Genomic DNA, 24820 nt, shown 5'->3' on the forward strand with positions numbered 1-24820 from the left:
GATCCCATATCATGTTATCGTATCATTTATCAGCTCTTTCACGCAATGAAGGAACAACATGCGTTAGATACTTCAAGCATCAGCTCCGGGGGAAAAAATGCCACTGAGTCGGGTCAGACAACAATGATAGCAATCACATCCATACAGCGTCCACACAAGTCGAGGTATCACATATGATATCAGGAAGTAGAACATGGCACTAGACATCATTAGAAAAATTTAAGGAAGAAAAACAACTTAGCATATGGCACGAATGTGCAATCTGACGAGAGTGGGGAGATGTGTCTGTATGTTTCCACACCCCAACAAGATACTTTATATTCTGCATTTTAACAGGTTTCAGGGCAGCGGTTCTCCTGCAGGATATCAGGGAAAATGGATACACGGTAATATAATCGTTACATTTACTCCTGAGGCATAGAAAATGCTCTAATCCAGACAATCAGACAGTGGCTCAGTTTCTAGCTGGAGGACACGTCAACGGGACACACGGTTGGTATTACACATTGGATGAGTTGGAGTAGAATTGTGTCAAGTTAATGGTACAGCTTCAAAACAAATCAGAAGGTTAACCCTTTCATTTATATTAAACCGTGCTCATCATAAGTATACACAAACACATTTGATGAAAGATTATTTCCACACAACACGGAGAGCTTCAAAGTACATTTCAGCAGTCACACGAAAAGTATTTCCTACGGAGGAAAATTACAAACATCAAAACCACGCCAAAGAGGTGTCAAGAGCAGGGCCGTAATCTGATTCGGGGTTGGGCCTTTAAGTCAAGTCAAGCCTCTTCTCTATGGAAAACAGCCCTGTCAGGACCTGCGTGGTGGGCCCCCTCTTTGTGTCACTGTCATTTAGCATCTGCACTGGCCTGTCACATAGAATGCCACCCTCGCACTGGCTGCTAGCCCCCGTACGAGACAGGATGCTGAACAAAGGCCCCAGGATGATAGATGTTGTTATACAACGGCCACTGTTTTTGTGAGTGAGCGGCGGCGGGAGGGTGGGGGGGGGTTGATGGATATGATTCTGAAAATACGTCAGTGTGTGAGATGAAGCCATCAGAGAAAGCAGAAAGGCAGGAAAAGGGTATGAAAAGAAAAGGAATCTGACCACATCAGCAAACGTCTCAGGGACCTAGGTTAAAGTAATTATATGTGGCATTTCCATTTATTTAAATATTTCTGTCATTGGTGCATGGGAAATACAGAAGAAATCAATTGCGGGGCATGAAAGCTTCTGCATTTGCTGTGCTGAATGGTACGTCACTGAAATGGTGGTAGCATGAACAGAGGTGTGAGAAGGCCGATGCCTAAATAGATGAACTAAATCAACAGAAAATCAGAGGAAGCAGATGTCCACAGAGCTTGACACGCTGTTTACTTGCAGGGGGAACTGCAAATTCACAGCAAAATCACGACGGTGTTGCTGGGAACACTATGCCAAGGAGAAATAATAGCACCTTTGGCGGTGTCAAAATACCTCTGCAGGCCCAGCTGTTGTGATGAGAAAATATTCACTAACACGTCCTCGTCGCGTCGCCCCCCCCCAAACACCGACAAATGTATTTCCGGGTGCTGAACATTAAACTCCTGTGTCTTCTTGGTCAGCTTCGCCGCCCAGAGGCTTCGTGTGTGAGTCAGGGCCACTGGCTGGCCTGATACACCATGACAGACCGGGCCTTGGGCAGACAGGACACATGCCATCACGCCACACTCGGCTCACAGCGCTGCAGCACAAAACCACAGCCATTAGCTATCTAAGTAGGCAGCTGTTTCTTAGGAGAGGCATTCAATGAGCGTATTGGCAATTTACCACACAAATGCATCAGCGAGAACTGAGAGACACGATAAGGATGCAACAGACTTAACATTCATTTAACGGTGGCAACACCAGCTTCAGAAAATTCCACGTTATTTTTTGTGACAATACGAGGCCAAGCAACAACCTTGATGCTTCTCACTAGGTATCAACTCCATTCTCTAATGAGTTGGATTTGCCAGAATTGTTCTCCCTGCTGGATACAAATGTTAACAAAGTCAATATGTGGCCAAGAGCCGACGTTATAGATAATCTCACTGGCATATTGATGTACAACTCTGGCTTTACTCAAATACAATCTGTCACAAGCAATACCATAAGTGAATGTCACCAATCAATGAAGGACAAGGAAAAGAAAGAAAAACCATGATGGTGCAAATGCCATGAAATGGGAAGAGAAAACAGAATTCAGAAAAGTAGCCACAACTTTTGTATATATAATATATATTTTTGTTCAACTAGCCACTTTTCACTGGCCATCCAATGATCTTCAGTCAAAACCAGAGTAAAAGTGTCTCGTGACCACTGTGCTATTTTACTTTCTAGTAGGGCTGCCATGTCCATGTTTAAATATGCTCTGCTGCAAATCAAGTGCTTCCTAAACTCGAGCGAGCCACCAGGTAGCGAGATGTTTTGGCTTCACTTTTAGAGAGCTGTCATGCTGCTGCGCACACGCCCGACAGCCACAGCCTGTGAAACACTTCCCTGATAGAGTAGAATACTAAATCATCCCGTATAGTATGCATTTTAAAGAGCATATTGGGAAACATTTATATGCAGCGAATTCAGGAGAACCTTATTTTTAGTCTGATTTTGGAAAGATGCCTCTGGGTTGACCAATCTTACATTGATGTAAGTTTAATTTGTACATTACCAGGAATATAGCACAACGGGGAAGTGCAATCAATGAATAATCCTGATAAATAATTGTGATATCAACATTGATCAAAATAATCATGGTTCTCATTTCAGCCCAAACCACGCAACCCTACTTTCCAGCAATACATTTCTTCGCTTTGTTGTCTAAAACACGACACCTCCGAAAAGTTTCCGCATCCTTGCTCAGCTCACTTCCTGCCCATTCTGTAGGACTTGTATGTAAACTTGTAGGCTGTAAGAAAATCCATCAGGCTCAGGCTGTTGAATAGATCTTGTTTTTTTTGTTACGTGCTCCCAAACGCTCACTGCGCCGGGTGTGAATGGCAGAGGTCAAAGAGCAGCAACAGGAGGAAGCCAAGTGTACTTTGAGTGTGTCACACCTGGCAACAGCGCGACAGACCTCTAGATGAGTGTGATTAACCCCCCTGGCCTGCTGGCTTTGTTTTCTTCTGGCTGCATCTGCTCCAGTGAAGCAACACAGGCCGCAGGAGTTAATGTACCGGTGAAGGAAGCGGGCCAGCTGCGATCTTTGAAGGTCCAGGGAGGGAATATGGGACTTCCTTAAGGCCAAGACACTGGGAGGCAGCGGCGGAAGATGCATCCGTTTGTCTTGGATCACATTTTGCCTGCGCCGCTTGGAAAAGAAAGTGCCAGCACGTCAACCGTGGGCACTGCAGCTTGTAAATAAGACATTAACCTCTGTGTTTACGAAGGAGCAGTGTGTGTTTTTTTTTTTGTTCATTGCAAAGTGTTTTTCCATAGCAGTGCGGCGATACTGTAGCACACAGCTCCCTCTGAGGGATGGGCTGGGGTGATGAGGCAAAGAGTAATAAAATGTGTCACTTCCTTTCTAGGGATAAAAATATTAAATCTTTCCGTTTTCAGAGAAGGAGTCCATTTTCATTTTTCACCGCTGCCTTTTCCGCTCTCACTGACTTAAGACTGTAGGGAAAAAAAAGGGTTCTGTCTCGGATATGTGTGCCAGGGAAATCAATCTATTAGCTATAAGCGGAGAAATAAGTCACTTTCTCATTATGTGGAGGCGAGCTGCACACTGATGCTGCAGAGTGCACTTACTCGTGCACACAATGAGGTCAGCACGTGACCCCCCCCTCCAGCCCTCGGTACATACACATCTCTTCTGCAGAGCTCCGGGTGAAGCGTTAAGGACCATCTGACTGAATCTTTAACATGATGCCTCCCTGACACATCGCGTTGGAAACACAGACCGCTGCGTGTGCATGAGTGTTTCTAAAAATACTTCCACACATGCAAGCAGGTTCTGGGGGTTTATAGTTCACCTCCCTGCTGTCTGTGTGAGGAGACGTTGCATGGAATAAAAGCCTACACGCACTCCATTGCAGTAATGCTGCCCTGGCTCATTCTTTCTCAGGACATATTCATTTTCTCCAATACTTAAAACATATGATAGAAGGAGGCGGTGCAACCGGCTTTTTACTCGTAAATCACAGAGTAAGTATTCCTGCAAGAAAGGTTAACCATTTCTAAATGGATCCTTTTTATTCATCTTGGTGGGATTTTTCCCCGGCTCAACCTTTGAGTTATAGCACATCAACTGGCTCTCGAGTTCTGAAGCCTTGTTGATTCACACAAGGCTGACAGCTCCCGACAGTCTCTTATGAATATTAATCGTACGACTAAGGTTTCGAGTCACGTTTGTGAATAATCTGAAAGACAAAGGCAGTTAAGAATATCAAATAACTTCTTTAATTAATCCTACAGGAAAGTTGTCTCCGCCGCCCATGGCTACATCACCTGAGTGAGATGCTGATGCTCAACTGTTGTGTGAAAGTAACCGCGCCACGATGTGTCCATCGATTCCCTGTGCCGCTCGCCATCTTTAATTAAATCTTTGTTTAAATCGGCTGAAAACTAAATTCAATTTACAACAACGACGTGGCCATTTTGACAAATGCAGGCTGAACATTTCAGGCATCAAACCAGTGGAGGCAAGTCTTAGACTGCCGCGAGGATTTCTAAATAATTATGTGGATTCAAATAAACTTGCATCATCATGAAACAGTAATGCCTGTGATCCTCTCGTTATTCAGGAAGTCCAATTTCTCATCCGGCGAATGAAAATCAGCACTGTCTGTCTACATCGAAACAAGCTAAACAAATGAGTCTACACATGCAGCACAAAGGGCTTATTCATGCCTGGGAGATCGTCCCACCCGTCATTTCTGAAATATAAGAGTATTTACTGGTGGTTTTAATTGCTTCCCATCTCAAATTTCTGAAGGCCTTTAAAAAAAAAGAGATTGTTAAATAGAATCTCTGTTTAAGGTATGTGGGAAGACAAACCTCAAAAGACACATAGATAAGCCTTTCATTCCTGGCTTTTTGTTTATCTCTCAGGGCATTTTAAAAGGATATCATTCATTATTCAAACTGTATTTGAAGAAAACAGACTCCTGGCTGTGGTTAGTTTTGGAGGCACTTGTGTAAATGTTAAATAAAGCAGACCTTTGCTCCAGGGATTACCTTTCAAATGCATGACTGTCATTGCCATACTCAGTAGAGATCCTCCACTATGGGCCTATACTAGATTACACACACTATTTTGTACAGCGGACCTTTTGATAAGAGTGCAAAAACTGCGTATCCGCCCATCACTTCTCCATTTCCTCATGATACCACTAGCCTTCAGTTATCTACCAGCCCAGTGTTCTTCACCACCGTGGATATATTCACAGTCAGCTGTACTTATCCACTTCCTCCTGTTGTGATTGATATGATCATTTTGATCTTATGATTGAAGATAATTGTGCTGCAGGCTTTTCTGAGAAATATCAAGGCATTTTCTGTGTCCATCATTGGCAAAAGGACAGAAATTGACTAGTGAGTCAAAGGCCAACGTTTTGTTGATTTGGCGTTGATGTGCTTCATAGGAATTATGAAAGTTACAACTTCTCTGGAGGCAAATGCTCCTTCTGAAAAGCATGAAGATAGTTACAGGACTGATTTTAACTAAGTGGGAATTTTGTTTGTGTAGTTTGCCTTTGTGTTTCCAAATCAATGCCATAAACTCCTGGAGGAGCTTGTAAGTCTGTGATACATCCAATTATTTTTAAAAATATATACTTTTCGGGAAAGTGTAACTCGGGGAAGGGCCTGATTGTCACACTGCATGAGCACATCATCATTATTCATAAGTGAGAGGAAACACATTAACAGATGTACCAGGTCTCAGTTGGGTACAACCATGCAGGGTGAGTCAATTATCCCATACAATCTAATAAAGCACACCACTGAAGTGTGTATGCCTTAACAAACAGCTACGTCCTTAATCTATGTGGTACGATGTATTCTCAGATGGCGCACCGAGTTTCTGCTTGATGGATTCTCCAAGCTCAACGCGTGAAAAGCAGTTGTGGATGTCAGGATTCCCCTGACACCCATTCACCGATGATCAATTTCCCATCCTCCATCCTCTGGCCTGCCCTCACACATCAGCATCAATCCAACACAAGTAAATACAGTGAGTGGCTTAATGCATTTTCCTCTCCAGGGATTCTGCAGACCAAAAGGCAGAGGGTGGGTAAATAAATAAATATGTATTGGAGTGGATTGCATTCTGTTGAATGGTGAACAATTTCTTCCCCTGGCTGTCCATAATAAGCGAATGCAAATCTTTTAGCATAGGTTTCAGAGGATAATCAGCCATGAAGGAGGTTGCAGGAGAGTCCGGAGTCGGGTGATACTGAAAGTACTGAAAGTTAAGCTCAGTTGAAAGGAGAGAGGAGGCGAGCCTGTGCTAAACAAATCAAAAAGGCACCACTGCATAGTCAGCATGTGCACTTGAGGAGGGGGTAATTAGAGTCCTGCATTCGAACTGCAATCAGGAGTTTGGCACAACAAGGACTATGAAAATGACTCCAGCTAACTAGCTCCATCCACAGCGCACTGCCATGACATAATCCTTTGGAAAGACAGTTTATTTCTCATGGCTGCACCAGTTCATTTCAAGCTAGAGATGTATTTCCGCCCCTGGCAATGGCAGGACGGACACACGGAACAACATTCAACGCAGCTAACGGGCCGGATGTGGGAAAGACTGGCTGGATAAAACTTTAGTTGGTCACTCTTTCATGGCATAACATCATACAATTTGATTAATCTCTCCGAGTGCATAATCTAGGGTGCTGCCCACAGAGCGCAGCAGTTCTCACCCCACCTCTGCACAGCAGCAGCTGGGTAAGCTGTGATAGGACGGAGGGGCATGGAAGCAAGTACAACACATCCGGCGCTCGACACCATGACCTTGACTGGAGAGCAGGCTGACTGACGGCCTCTCTATCTTTTCACAGAGCTAAAAAGGGCCCTGTCTCATTACAGGCACTGGGTACATTGTCTCGTTAACTTCAGCACCGAATGTACGTTTGGGCAGCTCAGAGATCAAGCGATCACCGGGGTTTAAATTGACAGAGCCAACCTTTCCGCTGTCACAGCCCGGCGTGTTACTCTGTCACCGGCAGGTGATGGAGGAGCAAAATAAGCTGTCTGAGGCCTCTATGCAGATAGTGACGACATCCCAGTCTGAGGATTCTGACAGCCTTCGTCTGAGGTCTGACTCTTGTTAAGCAGTTTGGTAGAAACAGACATCCCGACGTCGTAGAGTTTCATGGAGGAGGCGTACACTTGCCTCCGCAGTTAAGTCTGTCTGCTATCACATGCTAGTGGTCACATAAACACCCACTAAAGCTACTGCATCCTGCAGCAACAGCATTCCTAGCCCATGGGTGGCCAAACTACGGTCCATGAGCCAACTGAAACGCTGGGTATATTAGCAGTTTTGTTGTATTGTGAACAAATGGTTGTTCAATTATGTGCAAAGAGGCCACAGAACGAACATGATGTACAAATTAAGCTATAATTATGTTTTATATTATATTTACAGAAGTCATGGGGAAGTGTGTTTGCTTAATTTGCAAGGAATCTGTTTCGGTGAGGGTATCATGTTCAAAGACTACGAAACTAAACATCACACCCACACTTCGTACACTGGCACTTGGAGTTTTCTGATGGGATTTTCTTGCAGAATAACTGGTTGGAAACTACACATTTACCATTGTTTGACCCGTGACTTTTTTTCTGCATATGGCTTGTAAGTTGATCATCAAGAACTCTTCACTAAATGATATCAAAGTCACGTTTTGCATCGGTGTAACAGAATCCGCTGGCTTTGCTCTAAACTTGAAAGTAAAAAATGTTGCAGACAAGACAGCATTTGTATTTGATCCTAACTCTGCCAGATTACTAATGAGGTATTGACCTATAAATGGCACTTCAGAAATGACAGCTACCAATATTGACCTTTAAAAGAGGAGTAAATGGAGTGTCTCCCAAAGCTCAGCGCTGTGCCAGAGGTCAATATCAAGAGTCCATTAGAGCCATTTAAGGAAAACGTTCTCCTGAAATAAAATGCCACATTTAGCTATCTGGCTAAATGACCCTGTGGAACAGGTATGGAATATCTGAATGTGTAAACAACACACTGAGGCGGCGTGATGCAAGTGTGGCTGACAGTCTGAGAAGCAAGAAGCGACCGATCCGTGCAGATGTGGCTCTGAAATACGACGCGTGTTAATTGGAAAAAAAAAACAGCACAACTGCTTCCTCACTGAGGCGTGTCATTGGAAAGGAAATAAGAACGAGCAACAAAATATACAAAGACACTCGTGAGGATAAGGGAACACGGCTCAATATGATCGGAGCAGCCAGATGAGACAACGCTAAATACACATCTGACAGAAGCATCTCAGTAATCTTAACACAGACAAATAGCCCAAAACTTTCAGAGCAAAAGTGGTCATTGTAATATCCAACTTGTTTTTTTTCCCTCCGGACTTACAAGTAATACAACTATATGAAAAAGAAAAGAAAAAGAGGCCAAGATAAACTTTTTCTAAAATGTTCCTGGTGGGAAAATTCTATCTTACTATCAGATCAAATCCATGTATTTCAAAATGTCACTATTTTCATGTTCTTGGCCAAATTATAGGATTATTTTTCTTTAAAAACAATAAAACAATCTTAAATAAGATTATCACAAATCATACATAAATAACTGAGAAAAAAATAAATGTATTCATGTACGTTGTGTTTTTAAAAATCAGTCTTTGTCTACCATGCGATTCATGATAAAATCCTCAACAGTCTCCTCCCTAATGCATGTTTTAAAGCTCTGAGAGTATCAGACTGCATCGGGTTCAAATGTCTCATACAGGTGTACTATTGCACTGTCAGACCAGTATTTCATAACACCGTTCTGGTGCCCCTATGACTGTCCAACACCCTGCCCCCATTCCCTGACCTCTATTTCCCTGTTGGTCAGTCCACTGCAAATCCGAAAAGCCTCCCAGCATCTCCATGGCGACGGGCCTCAGTCGAGCAGATGGCCTCAGTGTGCCGCGCGGCAATTAAAGAGGGAGCGCCGAGCGGGGGAAAGAAAGTGGGTCAGGATCAGGGGGGAGCAGGGCCTGGCAACGTGAAGCTGCCTCTGCCTCGGGCCCGAGCATGGACGTACGCATATGCGCTCTCTGCGATGCTCACGCGTGTGTTTATGGCTCAGTGAACTCCTTCTCGGGTCTTCCCAAGAAAAACAAATACCCCTCCCCACGCCGGTCACCAAGCGTCCGCTGTGTGAGAATGAAAAGAGGGTTTAGGGTGACGGAGGGGGGGGGCTGCCCCCAAATCCCTCCAACGGTGAGAAGTCAGAACAACTTCCACCAGAATTGCGTGGGCAAATCCTACAACCCAATCAATAGGATTAACCCTTTAAATCCCATACAACGATATATGAAGTCAGCCTCCTGTTATTTGGAGTACTTCTTCTGGAGCGCCACTCACTCACTCTGGTGGAAATCGCTTCTTTTTTTCTTAAAACTTCACCAAAATTTCCCCAAACAGCAGGGATGAAACACACCCTTAGCGAAGTAGGGCAACCCCAATCAGTTTCATCCTCCAACTGCTTTCATGGCATGTTGAGCAGTCTATTGAAACATAGGGCTTCAATTTAATCTTGACTTCAACCCATTTGATCTGAATCACTCATTACTCAAATCAAGAAAGGCTTTAATTAAAGTAATTCATTGGACAATGTGATCTTTAGCACATTATGGAGCTTTTAATTTAATTTACTGTTTCATGTGTCATAGCATTCCTACAGTTATGCAACAGGCGTTTGTTTGAAGATAGCATTAATGGAGAATATTTAGTTGGTGTTGGTGTAGGGGGGCCCGCATCGGAAAAGACAAAAAAAAAGGCCCAATGAGCTGGAAAAAATTAAATGAACTTCTATTTGCACAAGTCCTTTCTTCCAGCAGGCAGCCCCATTGTGCCTAAACAGCACTTCAACTAAGAACACTATTTCAAGTCAAACTAGAATCACCGTTGGAACATAGCCTCATTCAGGAACAGCATGACCTTCTGCAGAGTCCCATCCCCCGCAGTCTCTCCATGTAAATCTCCGTTTCCCCTTTTCCTCTTTACATTAACACGGTTAGTTTCCCTTGCAAATGTTCTTCCACAACTTAGGAAGGAAGGTACAATCCTTAAATCCGTCCTGCAGAACATTCTGAAACTTGGCATCCTGAGAGGTGCGAGTCTCCCGGCCAGAAGAGTGGAGGTATTTTAAGGCTTTTGCTGAGGTATTAAAATCTCTCTATATCAAGTTTCTCATTCCAGCATTTGTTCCTCTTTATCGTCTATTTTCAGTTGCATAATGCTGACAAGGAAGGTACACCGTGCCGGGAACAATTGCATGCCCCTGTATGCAAATAAACAAGTTTGGATTCTTGTGCACTATGTGAACTGAACATGGTTAAAGTGGGGGACTGAATTTGACTGAGATGCATCAATAAAAAGGAAAATGCACCGTTGGATCTCTCTGTGAGCGTAAGAGCTACGTGGGTGTAAGTTCAGTGATGGGTGTTCTTGTAACCACGTATTTCTGCATAAATGATTATATAAATGTTGTAGCTCATATGTTTGACACTCGGATGTCTCTGGCCTGACGTGACATTTGGCATCGTCGTGGCTCAACTGACAATTGCTGTGAACTACAAAATGGCCCCGCATGATTCCTTTACTGGTATCCAAGCCCTTTCCAGATTCCTGACTGGTTAATTCCACTTGCAAACAAGCAGCCAAGCAAGACGTGTGCTGCCAGAGTGGAAGCTCCCATGTGGAAACCCCTGGCAAAGTTATTCAGCTGGAAGAAGGAAGAGGAAGAGAGAGATGGGGGGGGTACGGCAGACATGTGATATGCAACCATTCTGCATTGGAAACTAACCTTCAGGGGAAACGGTAAAAAGTAACAGACAGAAGGCGAATGCCGATTAGTGGTCAGGTCGAGGTCAACTACTACGACCTGGATGATTCTATAACCTGAAGCAAAGGATTTTTTTCATTTTCTAAACTTAACCAGAGCTCAACCATGACAGTATTCTCCTCAAGTAAACCTTCTATGTTAGTTTCCATGAGCTGCTACAGCAGGAATATCAACTTGGAGACATTATCACTGCAAATCTGGAAATGTGATCATTCTGTCTGATACTTTTAACAACAAAGGGCCCCAGGAAACATCACTTTTCTCTCCAAAGATAATAAATTAGGCAAATACAAAACAGCTGCAAATGAACGTAATCCTTAGAAGATGAGAATATAATATATCACAGAAACACTGTTGACACCATATATGGCTTATTGGCAGACAAAAAGACACTGCGGCACATTAAATTACAGCAATAACGTTTTATGGGATTCATTTTTTTTTTATATTTGACCCTCATGTTTTGTAATTTAAGTTTTTTATTATGCATAAACTTGTCATTTTACTGTTCAAGATCTACTAGCTTGCTGTCATCTTTCATACTAAGGTTTATTCTTCAAATGTAAAATATCCTTCCATGGACATATCTTTACTGCAACATAAAACTAATTTGATGAAACCGTGCCAAAGTGTAAGTGATACACGATTAAAGAAACTAGTAATAGATGTTCTAATATAAATATGGACATCAACCATACATCTTACTGCATTTGGAGGAGTGAATATAACCTGTCATACCCAACAGGTTTGCTTTTATGCATACAAGCTTAAATAGATGCCATGCTGATACAGACTTACAGCTCGGGATAAAGGGACAACCCTGACCTCTTTCACCGCTCAGAGACGGGTTACTCGCTTGCCCACCTCTTTTTTCACACACATTTAAATACAATATACAGATAGACACAGTGATTGTAATGCTGGGGGGGGGGGGAGAGAGAAGGGGGGTGGAGGGCATACAGGAAGGAGGCAGAGGCCATTTGGCACACCTGATTTTCTCACAACAATGCAACATTGAAGTCAAATGCAGCCAAGCTTGAAACTGGGGAATCAATAGCAGACTACATTAGTCGCTTTGGGATGGACCCTAAAACTAAATGGAAGGATCAATGCCAAACTGCAGGGCAGGCCATCGCGGTGTTATCTCTTTCACAGCAAACTCGAACATGTGCACTAACAAATGGAGGGGGGATTTCCACCACCCATGACCTCAGTCTCGGCCTCAGTCTCGCTTCATGTCCAGTGCTGGGAATCAAGGTGTCAGCTGTGGTGACTAACAGCGGAAATATTCTCCGGAAAAATGTTCACATTGAATTTGAGCAATTATCTTTAAAGTCGCTCGCAGCAGGGGAAGGTGCAAACATGAATGGAGGATGGAAGACGCACGCTGAGAGAAATATGAAAGACGTGGAGCTGACCTGCTATCACTCATATTTTGCTCGTCTGTCTGCACATGACGAGGGCACTAAGGAGCTTTGCACCAAGCGGCAGCACACGGGAAGCTTAGCGAGATGTCAGGGAGAATAAATAAATCTGCACTGGTGTTTTCTAAGCAGCCTCCCCCACTCCCCCTCTCATAACACCACCACTGCCCCCCCGTTCACCCACTCCCATTTACAACCACGCTGTTGCTTTGAAGCACAGTCAGCTCCCAGAGAGATATCAGTGTGGAATATTAAATGAGCGAACACCATCACTCATTAAAAAGGGAAACATCTCATGAAACAAACCCCCTTTTGTATCAAGTGCTAACCAAGTCGACTCCCAGCGTGCACCGTCCTCAAAGGCAGAGCGGGGAGACTGCAGAGAAGGGAAAGGGGAGAAGAGATAGACACCCAACTCTGTCGAGAGTAAAAAGAGAAAAATGTGAAGTTCTGACAGGAGATCAGCTCTGAGCCTCGTGAAACCGCGGGTTCTGTGTAACGGCGACGGAAATTCCGGTGCCGCTTTGATTCTGAACATTTTTCCGTAAAAGAAAGATTGAAACTGCCGCCAAAGTTTTAGAAATGCTCGATACTTGCATTTGAATGTGTTCTGCAAGCTAATATTCCATTTCGGCTCCAACCCTGGAGGGTATTTAACAGTGGATGCCATGTGCAGTGGGTGAGCCGGAAGGCTTGTAATGGGATTGACAGATGCGGTTTTTGAAGGCGCCGCGGATGTTTTCAGTCAGAAGTTGGAGGCAGTTGGTGTAAATGTTCAATGTCTTACAAGTTGACCTGTTTGAGGTCACAAATTCGGAAAACTCTCAGAATTTTCAGGAGAAAAGCGGGATGGAAAAGCCACTTTGAGCAGTCGGATGTCCAAATCACACGAAATGTGGAGTGAAACGGAGAATAAACCAGCTACTTCACATTATGACAGGAAAGCAGAGGAGACATTACTGACTTTAACAATGAATTATATTTCAGAACAGCTACATTTAAAACCTAAAAATGGGATGATATAGCTGCAAAGAACAACGTTGGATTGACATTGTTCAACTTTATTTAAATGTTGAATCCCTGGCCTTCAGCTGATATATCCGTCAGGACATAAGCCAGGAAAAGAGAAGCACAGCTCTTGTAAACAGGCTGCCCAAGTCAGCACAAAATGCAACTCAATCGAAGAGCAGACAACTTTGCAACCGCATCAACTTGTCTATCAGGTTTTAAAATGAATCCCAGTCCACATCAATCAGTTCACGAAGTAGAGCCGCGAGTGAACTACAGAGGTGTGGACCGAGCCGAGCACACAGGCAACCTCAAAGTCCACCAAACCAATCGAGTGGCCGAAAATATGCTGGCAGTTTTCGGTCCCACAGTTTGATGTTTTTTCCTGTAGCGCCGATATCACGTCAAAAAATCCAGTTCCAGACTTTGTATTTCTACATAACAGGACCTATTTTCTCCTTCATCCTCAGCAGGTTGTTCACTGACTGGTTATCAGGACTGCTTTGCTCCTTAATGGAGGCACATCAGCCCGGCTGCCTGCTGTAAATTGACTTGTACAACAGTGGGGGTGGGAGCTACACTGATCAGATCTGCTTTATTTCATGCAGCCTTAGTGGGAAGACCAGGAATTATACACTCTCTCAATCCAAGATCAGCCATGACTAAATGCCCCAGTTGCAAAGCCAGACACAGAGCACTGCATTCTCATATGATTTATTTCTTTTAAACCAGCGAAGCAGAAAATACAAGACGACTGTATGAAAAAAAAAACCTAAAGGACGCATTAAACTGCAGCGTTTACTTCGCACAGCAGCCCAGAAAAACAATGGAAAGAAAGAAATATGATTTTCAGAGAAATGACTGATTACAGGTCGTCACTAGTAACTGAGCTCTAGTGGAGAAATAGTGCAAATAAACTCCACTCTTAGTCACCGGCAAGTCAAGACGCACTCGCATAAAAACAGTGCAGGCGTTCAGAATGTCTCCAGCGTGTGAGATTATTTACTTTTTCCTTCAGAGAAGATTTACAACAACTTCTCCAGATGCTCTCACAGCAATCTGACAAACTACAAGAAAAATATGGAACAAGTGTAGTCAGCCACCGCTAGCACTCTCATTCTCAACAGCAGAGCAGGAATTTAACCATTTAATCCCTCGACAAGGATCGGCTAAATAGAAAGGAAAACGGCTCGACAGATTAATGCCAAATCAGAAAAAGCTTAGGGCGAGATTTGATCCCCTGTATTGATTTTCTTCTGCCTTGCCTTGCTGATTCTGCAAATTGCGGTGAAACAGAGACACGTTTCAGAGACTTAAAGTGGGATATTGCAGCCGGAGCTTCCTGATAAACGTGTTTTCCATCCAGATCCAACTGTCTGGCGTGAAGAAAGCAAAGGAGCAGAAGAGGTCACCTGACAGACACTAAACACCACTAAATAACAAGCAAATGAAAGCACTGCATATGATACTGAACTGCATGTTCTGACAAAACAAGTTATCTGGCAGCTGCTGTCTGGGACAAACATTACTTTTGATATTTCACGATCCTTCCATAAACCCCAAAATAGCTTCATTCAGCGATCCAAACTATTTTATCATCACAGAGACGCACAGACGAGCGGTAAGGAACTCACTCGAGGCCTTGAAACATCCATTTGTTCCTTTTCACGACTAAAATCCCGCATATGAACTCCAGACTCCAAACAATCGGAGGGCTGGATGGATTCCATCTTTAATACTATTTGTGCAGTCTTCCGTACGCAGAGAACACTCCATTTTGTCATAACCTTTCCATTATTTAGGTTCAGTGCTTACGCCATGTTTTATTAATCTACTCTGTGAAACGCAGACCAAAAGGGGCAGAATGTGCATCGAGAACTTACAAAGAAAAACGGAAAATGTGCCTCTTAGATCAACGGCTGTGACGTATGGAACGAAAAATTAGCTAATGGGAAACATTTTGCCAAAGAAAAGAAATTAATGACTGGCAACTCCATTTCCAGAATCATAACAGACCAGAAGCAAAAAGCAACTATGCTTTACAGAGACATTTCACACAGTGTTTGGGGAAGGATTTGCTAAAGAGCTGACAGCAGAACCACAATGAGCAAAATGCTCAAAGAGATGAAGTCTTAGTGGCCAAGTACCTCCATTAGTTTCTATGGCAAAATGGAAGCTTAATCTCCCGTCAGCTCCCCTCAAACTAGTCTCCCAGGACTCGGCGCTCTCTCTCCCATCCATCACCTCAGCGGGGACCAAACGGAAACTCCCCAAAGGATCGAGGATCAGAGCAATTTGCATTCACATTCAAACCATCAAGGCCCAACAATCCCGTAGTGACTCTCTCCATTTCACCGTATCACAACTGTCATCCAAATGAAATGTAAAATGCCACGGAGCAGCAATTACAGTCTTTCTTCAGAAAGGAGAAAGTCAAAATGTTAATTACAACGTTCCTTCCAACCCATCTGAGGAAAAATGCCTGTTCCAGTGCTTGACATCCATTTCAACACTATTTATGAACATGCCTGTAATTTTCCTCAGAACCCCCTTGACACTTTGATCAATCAATCCAAATGTAGTACTTGACATACACAAAGGTATACCTCAATGTGCTTTAAATGAGTCTGAGAAGCAAGTACACACTCCAGGGGGCCCAGCATGAGACCGCTTGTCGTGAGTCAAAGTGAACTGTTGTGCGTCAGGCTTCGGTGAAAAGCTTGTGCATACAGGTCAGAGAGTTGGCTGAGCAATCAGACCAAAAGAGTCAAACAATGAAGCAGGAACAACAGGTATCATAACCCATGATTCACATGGGAGACGTCGGGCGAGAATCAAACACAAGACAGTCATCTTTGTGCTGGTACTAGTGGAGAAACGTGCCAAACAGGCACACAACCACAATTATTTTGGCAATATTAAGATCACAGTACTTAAAAAAGTTACTCCCTGACTTTTAAAACATCATAAATTATAAAGACTACATCTATAACACAAGTCAAAACAAGAGCATCATTGGGAAATGGAATGCGGCACAATAATCGTTTCATCTTGTTTTCATAAAATCGCTGGAAAACAAAATAGTAACCGAGTATGAATGTTGATAAATCATGGCTGAGCTACCAAACAAACAGAGAGAAACTCACAAGACACATGCAATGACTGATGGAGCTGAACCACAGGGGTCTCCAGCAGAAGGGGTTTTTCACCCCACATGCAGCCAAGTCATCGCAGAGATTATAATTCACACCCTTACTGAATAATAACACATTCAAAGTTGATGCTCATCTACCATTCAGCATTCATTTCCCAAATGTTTAATCCAACTAAGATGAGGAATTAGAGCTGGAAAATCTCTTTATCCCACCGCAGAGGGTGATAGCTATATGGGCTGGTAGAGGACCGGGTCCCGGGGATGGCGCCGAGCCATAAACAGCCACCTGGTTGCTAACTCCGTTCACACCCAATTAAATATCGGTCTGGAATACAGGAGAGACCGAGTGCTAATACAAGAAACCTGGAGCAGAGCTGCTATTATTCACAAATCCATTATTCTTAATGTTGCTCTTATTTGATTATCTATTTGGCGAGCAGCTTTGAATATTTTCTGTTTATCAATTTGACCCTCTTGTGCCTTCCAGGGATGGTTATTAGCCTACCATGACGTGCACAAATGGCTTTCCCTGATGGATAACTACAACTGGGGTTGCTGCGACTTGCATTTGTGCAGGCCATTCTCCCGCATGTTTGTGCTTCTGTAATGAGGGAAGAGTCTGGAACGTGTTGTATATCAATTAAGTCATCAAAGACAGTGGGCATTTATGGCAACGCCCTTTAACCTCAGGGTGAAAGACCAGATTCATGTTTTTGCATGTCAAAAGAAACGGGTGCAAACAACTGCTGCAATAAAACACTTTCCATGCCCTTCCCTTCATGAGGATGTCTGAAATCAGGAATTGTGCAGTCACTTTGGTTTCAAATAAACTACAGCAATAAATAGAAGAAAGAAATAAGAGCAAAGTTACTCGTACGATGTCTAATTAGGCTTAGAAACCCCCCCTGCTTTTGCTCAAATAAGACGTTTCCAGGACGCTTTAAGTGCAATTTTTTAGACATTTTCCACTCCCTTGATTGAACAGCTTCAAAAGATTTCCACCGTGAATCCCAAGGGAACCAGTTAATCCTGATCTTCTCCACAAGCAAAGGGATCATCTCAATGTAAATCAGACAGGGGCTTTTGATCAAAGTATGCAATCGGTCTTAAACACAAGGCGCGTCACCGCGAACAAGGTCAACATCTCGGCTGTTCTCCAAAAACAACCTAGATGTGATCAAAAAAAAGCCTTGAAAATCCTTTTTAGTCTTTAGTAGAAAGGACCACCAAAGCAAAACATTGTAGCGGCTGCAGTCCGTCAGACTGAATGAGAATAACAGTGCCATTCAAAACATGATGTGACATTTCTTGACCACACTTGACCCTCTTCCATTCCTTCCCTAAAACAGGGCGCCAGACAGAATTTACTTACCCAAGATGTAAACAAACCAGTAAACTTTCTACTAAGCCTTAAAGCCCCTCTGGGTAATGGATCACACACACACACACACACACACACAGTGGCAGGCGTACAACATGACACTCCATTGTTGGCCTGTTCTGTTCTCCAATTAGATGGGTGTCAATATTAGCAGAATAATGACACGCCTTGTGATTAGAGTCAAATACACTTATTAAGCATGCATTTAAATTATTAGGGCCAATGGATGATGCTTTGATGTCAGGATGATCTATGTGAACTCATCACTGCATTTATCAACCAGCAGTGCTCACCTCAACACATCAACACACACACACACACACACACACGCATGCACACACACACATGCACACACACACACACAATCCCTCTGTCTCCTCAAATAAATTAAATATTCAGCACAATTTCTCGCAGTACGACTGGAGACGAAGACAAATGTCACCACATCCTGAGTCACTCTCCCTCACAAAATATCATGATTGAATATGAAAAACAAAAGGTCCGTGGAATTCAGTTTAAAAGGAGGGATTTGCGCATAATGGATCCTTGAATTTTTCATAATTTGCAATATTAAACCAACACAAGGGGGCTGAGGATTAACAGGCCACAGGTTTCAATTATCTCCCAAGAAGCGTTCTGTGGCTCCGACTTGGCATCACAATGAGACATTGGGAAAACTTGGGGAGAGTGCTGGCTGCTCTGCACGGTTCGCAAACATCGCCATCTGCCTGCTTGGCCGGGCAACTTCATTATGTTGCAGCCAAAATAAGTATTCTGCAGTCGTGTTCGCGAGGTTTGACTCCAAGATTGGAAACACTTTCCAATTTTCTCTCGCTCGTTTACGCACCTTGTTGCAAAACCCCAAACCGCGCCATCGAATCGATACATCCATTCATGCACCAGTCAAGACTGTCACTGCGAAACATGCATGCACGCACACACACACACACCTGGGAGTTGATGGTGAAATAATGCACATATGTCTCCTTGCTTTGCGGCTTACCTTGGACGTGCACCGCTAGCAGGAGGATCCATATCCCCGCACACATCGCCATGGCGCCTCCTCGACTCTCCGGATCTCGTCTTGATAACCTGACGGCGGATGAACGGGGCTCACTCGAGACGACAAAGACCAAGCATGCAACTTCTGCAAATCCCACTTCGGCCGGAGCTAGTCGACCTCCCTCGCAGAGCAGCGCGACACTTTGGCGAAACTAGAGGATCGGCGTTGCGCGTCTCCGTCCCGAAGCATCAATGTCGCCGTTTGCGGCGATTCCTCTAGTCTAGGCGGAGAGTTTGCACTAAAGTAGAAACCTGGTCCGGGATCCCCGATATGAGATCCGAGCGGCTGCAGATTTTTTGCAGTTTTAAATGTGGAGGAGTCTTTCGGGAAAGAGCAGGCGAGGAGAGAAGAGGAGTTGTGTTGCTATCAAAGCAGATCTACTAGTTTCACCACCTTCGCCTTTGTTGCTCCCTCCATCCACCGCGGCGGCTCCAGGACTCGATCCCTCCTTCCAGGATTGTGGATCAGGAGGTAAAGTGGGCGGGAGGTCCCTCGATCGATGCTGCGTCGGGAAGTTTCCAACACTTGGGAGAGTTTCTCCGGGGAAATTGTCGCCGTTTTCTTCCGGCTGCAAAATTGACAGAGCACCTAACTAGATCATGTGCTGGCACAGTCCCGGTTTTAGTTCCGTAAGTTCCCGGTTCTCCCAGCCGCAGGGATCAGCACGCCACACCGGTCAAGTTGTTAAACTCTGGAAATGGTGGGATGCGTCCAACCCCCTTTTCCTCTTTTTTAAATTTTTTTTTTTTTTAAATGAAATACAGCGAAGCTTTATCCCGCAACGTGCACCGCCCCGCTGATCTGCCACCACAGTGTTTGCTGGTTATCGCTGACGCTTTGGGAGAGATCGGGATCGGGTGACGTTGTGCAGGGGAGGAGCCTGAGTGTCCTGCAAAAAAGCAAAGGCATCGCCTGGAAAGAAAAAAAAAGCCCAACAGCAGTGGCAGCAGCGGCAGCAGCCCGGTGGTAGCCTCGCAGGAAGTGACTCTCAAACTTTTCTTGCGCTTGTAGGGTGTTTAAAATGAATCTTTTGGATCAGAAGGTGATCCAATTGTGGGAAAAAGGACATCTGTTTTTCCGAGGATCCCGATTGGGGACAATAATGCAGAGTGTACATGATGAAGGGAAATAATGCATTCTGGAATAGTCCCACAGAGCCACCGAGACCTTTGAGACTTAAGAGAAACGAGAATTGAAACCCAAAGTGACAATGTGGTGCTTATAGCCTCTCTCGTTGAGGAAGCTGCCTGAATCCACCAAAGACAAGTCAGCAAAATGAAGGACAAAACACACTCTACGTGTTTGTTTTATCGTGTCAATTTACTCCCATTTTCACCCAAATAGAAATGCCCGTAATAAAATAAAATGAAACTAATCTCACTGATGTCCAATGACCAAAGAGAAACAACATCTCATTTTGGAGAACCACCTTCCAGGAAGCAAAACCACAAAACAAAATATGTATTCACGATGATCTAGAATTACCTTCAAGGATGAACGTGTACATTTCCTATGGCTCCGTCAGGGATCCCCTCAATGAGCCCTGTAGCACCCCAGACCTCATGTGAACCACTAGACTAACAAACATGTCAGGGTGGGGCGGTGAAAGCTGAAATATGATCCAAGGAACCACTCTTACATCTCACAGTGAGGTCTGTCAATTAAAACTAGGGGAAGTAACATTGGATGATGATCTCAAAGGGGAACATTTTCTTTCTGCTGAGCCAATTGATCTGTTTCTCCGGAGGCGACCGAACGGGATCTCTGTGAAGGTGCTGCCTGTGAATGAACGGGAGTATGAATGTGATAACACTTCCCTCTTGTGGACGGTACTTCTTCACATAATTAGAAATAGACCAAGGCCATCATGCTTAATATTGCAGAGTCGATTATGTTGTTGTGGAGTCTGCAGGCAGGCGTGCGGTCAGAATCCTGTCTTTGGCCATGATTCAATACAAGCACCACAGAATTATCTGCAAGAGCAGCAACAACAAGAGAAATCACCTGGCAAGGCAAAACAGCACTGGGCCAATTGGTTATTAAGGTCAGTGTAGTTTTTGTGGCACAGCAACATAAATCACGCTGTATGGAGCGGAATACCGCATACGACACACACTTTCTAAGTGGAGGATGTGTAGTTGATAAACATGCCACTTTTGTCAAATACAAAGCAGCAAAGGGAAAATAAAAGGTGTTTGAAATGCTGCGTGCTTATCCCAAGTAAATGGACCTGCATTTCTATGGCGCTTTTCTAGTCCTTTTGACCACTCAAGGCGATTTACACCACATTTACGTCTACATTTACCGATCCACACACATTCATACAATGATGGCATGATGGAGCCGCCTGAATCAGGAGCTAATCTCATCTAACTCATTCACACAAATCCACACGCCGATGGCACAGCCTTCGGGGGCAATTTGGGGTTCAGTATCTTGCCCAAGGACACTTCAGCATGCGGACTGGAGGAGCCGGGATTTGAACAACGCCCTAATGTAGTGGTTTTACCTCAATGGAATCATTTTAATTGAATGTATTGGTGTCCATTGCCAGGGTACACATGGAATGAGGAAAGTCGTGGGCATCATGAAAGAAGTACAGTTTAGAATATAATATATAGTATGAATCAACAACGTCAATTCAGTGGTCCATCATGTATCTCCCAGTGGCAGCAGCTCGTTGGTCAGCAGCGGTTTCACACATCGAGTGTGTGAGTCGAATTCTCCAGACAAAACAGCTTCTATGGTCAGCCAAACTTCCTGGAACACAAAATAGCAACAAAACAAAAAAAAATCCTCTGGGTTTGCCCCTTGTCTTTGATGCATCGCCCCCTTCATTGATCGGCTGAGGTTATGATTGATTTACAGGCGAGCTGATGAAATCTGATACACTCGTACTGCTGCAGCTTGTGCCAGAGCTCAATGCTGAGTCTGAGCCACTGTGGAGGTTTAGAAACTGTTCGGTGCAATAAATATTTGGGGATGCATCAGAGAAAGTAATATTATATTGTGGCTTAATTATAGGATAGGCCCAATAAAGGTAACAGATGAAGGGTTTTCCGATCAATACATCAATGTAAAATGAACGGTGATGGCACATTTCATTGCAAAGAGAAAGTCATTTATATTTTGCTGATGACAGTACAACTGTTTTTATTAGGAACCCTTTGGACGAAAGCGGTAGTGTTTCAGAGCTAAAGAAAATCTCTCATTTTAGGAAAGCAGGTTCAGACCGTCCGCCCTCCATGGTCCTGGATCTGGTTTTCCTGTGGTGTCGGTGTGGATTCACAGCAGGGATCGTCAGAGGAGCGAAGTGAGGCTATGTTGCTGACCAGAAGGGGAGCTGTAGCTGCGGGGGGCAGAGCTCTGACTGCAGGTCAAAGGTGGCAAATCTTATTTCAGCATTTTTGATTTCTTCTTATTTTTAAAAAATGATCTGATGTAAGGTTTCTTGTTCAGTGTTGGGGAGAAATTCAAATCCAATTTATAACAACCCAATAGTCACATTTTCTAGACAAAAGTCATGTAGAACAAAAAACAGCCCAATTCAATAACATGATGTCATATATCAATAACAGTGACATAGGGTGTGGGTCTAATCTATCCAATCCCACATTCTGTCAACACCTCTGTCAGTGATGCAAACAATGATTTATAAAACACATCATGTAGTGTTGGTGACCTAATGTAAGCTGTCAAAACGTGCGATTGCGAAGAAAAAAAAAAAAAAAGATGGCAGAAGTTTGGCAAAGTGTTGCTGAGCCAAACACGATCCAGGTTTTTAGCAGTCCAGAATAGCATGAAATCTGCATTGGGCCCGACCCAAGTCTTCCTCCCCGGAGAGCAGACAACTCTCTTGATCTAAAACTGTTAGTTTCCCTGGCCTGGAAAACATGTGACAGAGAAATCTACATGCTCTAGAAACCATATTTGTTCTGAACAAAAACGTATCCACAATGTTAAATCTCTTATACATTCTGGCATCATTTGCACAATTTTATTATTGAAAACGAATTAGTGACCATTCTAAAGTAATGACTCAATGCAGCTGAAAGTAATTGTTTCGGCTTCAAGCCTTTAGAAGCAAAAACATGAATTTCTAAGTGACTATTTTTAACTGTTGTTCAGTTTCAGGTGATAGACGTAAGTACTGCAGGACTAACATGGTCTTAAAAAGCAAGTAGCTCCCAGTCAAGAGTGGGAACCAGTTTATACTGGACAGAAAGGTCTTTGGCGGAATGAACAAACAAAGCAGTGAAGAGGAAGAGACAACTCTCGAGGCTGAACAGAGAGGTCTCATCAACCTTTTACTGCGTTGCTATTGATAGAGGGAAACAAATTGTCTCTCCGGCATGATCAGCATGCACTCCCAAAAGTCACTGGAAGAAGAAAAGAGTAAGTCATGGAGAGTTGAGCTCTCAGTGGGTCCTAAGAAAAGCCAAGAGTATAGAGGGAAAACAATAGATGACAAGTCATCCGTTCTCCTCTCACCTCTGGTGCCTCGGCGTTGGACAAATTGCAGGGGAAAAGACCTCTGTGGCCAAAGATAAATGGTTTATGAGGGCTCTAACAATGGAACATGATATTGCCTTTTAAATATACATATAATCATTGGACACCTGACCACGTTCTGCACTTCAGTGGGACAAATATGCAAAAGCAAACATCTGGACTAATATATTCTATGTGCTGCATATTTAATGAAATTCTTTGAACTGTCCTATATGGAAAACATAAAGTTGTAATGAAGTTAAATTCATTTCACTTTAATATGTCGTGATATTTATTATGATTTTAGAGTGAAAATTATACTATTAATTAAATCTTCACATTTTAGTTTAAGCATTATATGCATTCACCATGGTAAAGCTACTTACACACATAATGGACAACTGTTCTGTCTCTTCCTAGAGATCTAATACAAACTAACCACTGCATTAAAGCTGATCATCTCACTGTATGTAGGTCAGTCAGAAAAGTGGTTACTAGAATGTCTAATTCAATCAGTAATCGATACTTAACTGAATTATAGTTAAATTTGAGATGTGCACTGATATGTTTTATATTGTGGGACCCAAATAGGTGCTTAATGTTGAGAAAAAACGTTGATAACACTAGATCCATTTTCATAAGCATGGCAAAAGATTTTGTAATAAAAAGAAAATATCTCCTAATCATAACAAAAGACCCTGTTACTGCAAGAAAGCCAAGTGATTTTTCTTTGTCAAGCCAAATGCAATATGCTTCCATAGTTCAGTGCTACTGTGCCTTTTTTTATAAAAAAACACACAAACATGATGACTAACCAAGGAAATTCAGAGGACGTACTGTAGCCTACAGCTCTGCAAATTGTGTGTACAGAGCAGGTATTCAGTCTTTTATTTATGACTCCTGTTTGTGTTTCACTTGGAAGACAAGAAAGGATGATGTACTTGTGCATGTGGGTGTGTGTGTGTGTGGCTAAGTGTGGACGTGACTGTGAGAGACGGACATTGGAAAATTCTTTCCTGCGGGAAACATTTAGGAAAATGCCAGTTTCCAACTTAAAGAGGAAATCAATCTGTAATAAAGTAGCCAAAGTCACATCCTCTTACTCACTTGTTACAGTAGACAAGTTAACTAGGTGGCTGGTAAATGAGTGAATAACAACTCACAGGATTCTGCATTGCCACAGTTTTATTTGCAAGGATACAATTGACCTCTGTCTGCTAGCTGGCTGCCACTAATG

The 24820-nt window shown here is 43.4% G+C and overlaps 1 protein-coding gene across 5 annotated transcripts in view; it reads right to left on the bottom strand.

The window, feature by feature from the left end:
- The window catches only part of nectin1b (nectin cell adhesion molecule 1b), a 138202-nt gene extending 118301 nt beyond the window's left edge, over positions 1-19901 (bottom strand). For 3 of the 5 annotated variants that reach the window (XM_084019499.1, XM_084019501.1, XM_084019500.1), the window contains exon 1: positions 19033-19900. In XM_084019499.1, coding sequence (XP_083875625.1) covers positions 19033-19084 — 52 coding nt within the window. In that variant the 5' untranslated portion in view covers positions 19085-19900. Of the gene's footprint in view, positions 1-19032 lie in introns of all 5 variants that reach the window. The other 2 variants (XM_084019498.1, XM_084019502.1) reach the window with 2 other exon arrangements.
- Positions 19902-24820: the final 4919 nt, after the last annotated feature.

The sequence above is a fragment of the Eutrigla gurnardus genome (genome assembly GCF_963514095.1).
Source record: "Eutrigla gurnardus genome assembly, chromosome: 10".
Lineage (NCBI taxonomy): Eukaryota > Metazoa > Chordata > Actinopteri > Perciformes > Triglidae > Eutrigla > Eutrigla gurnardus.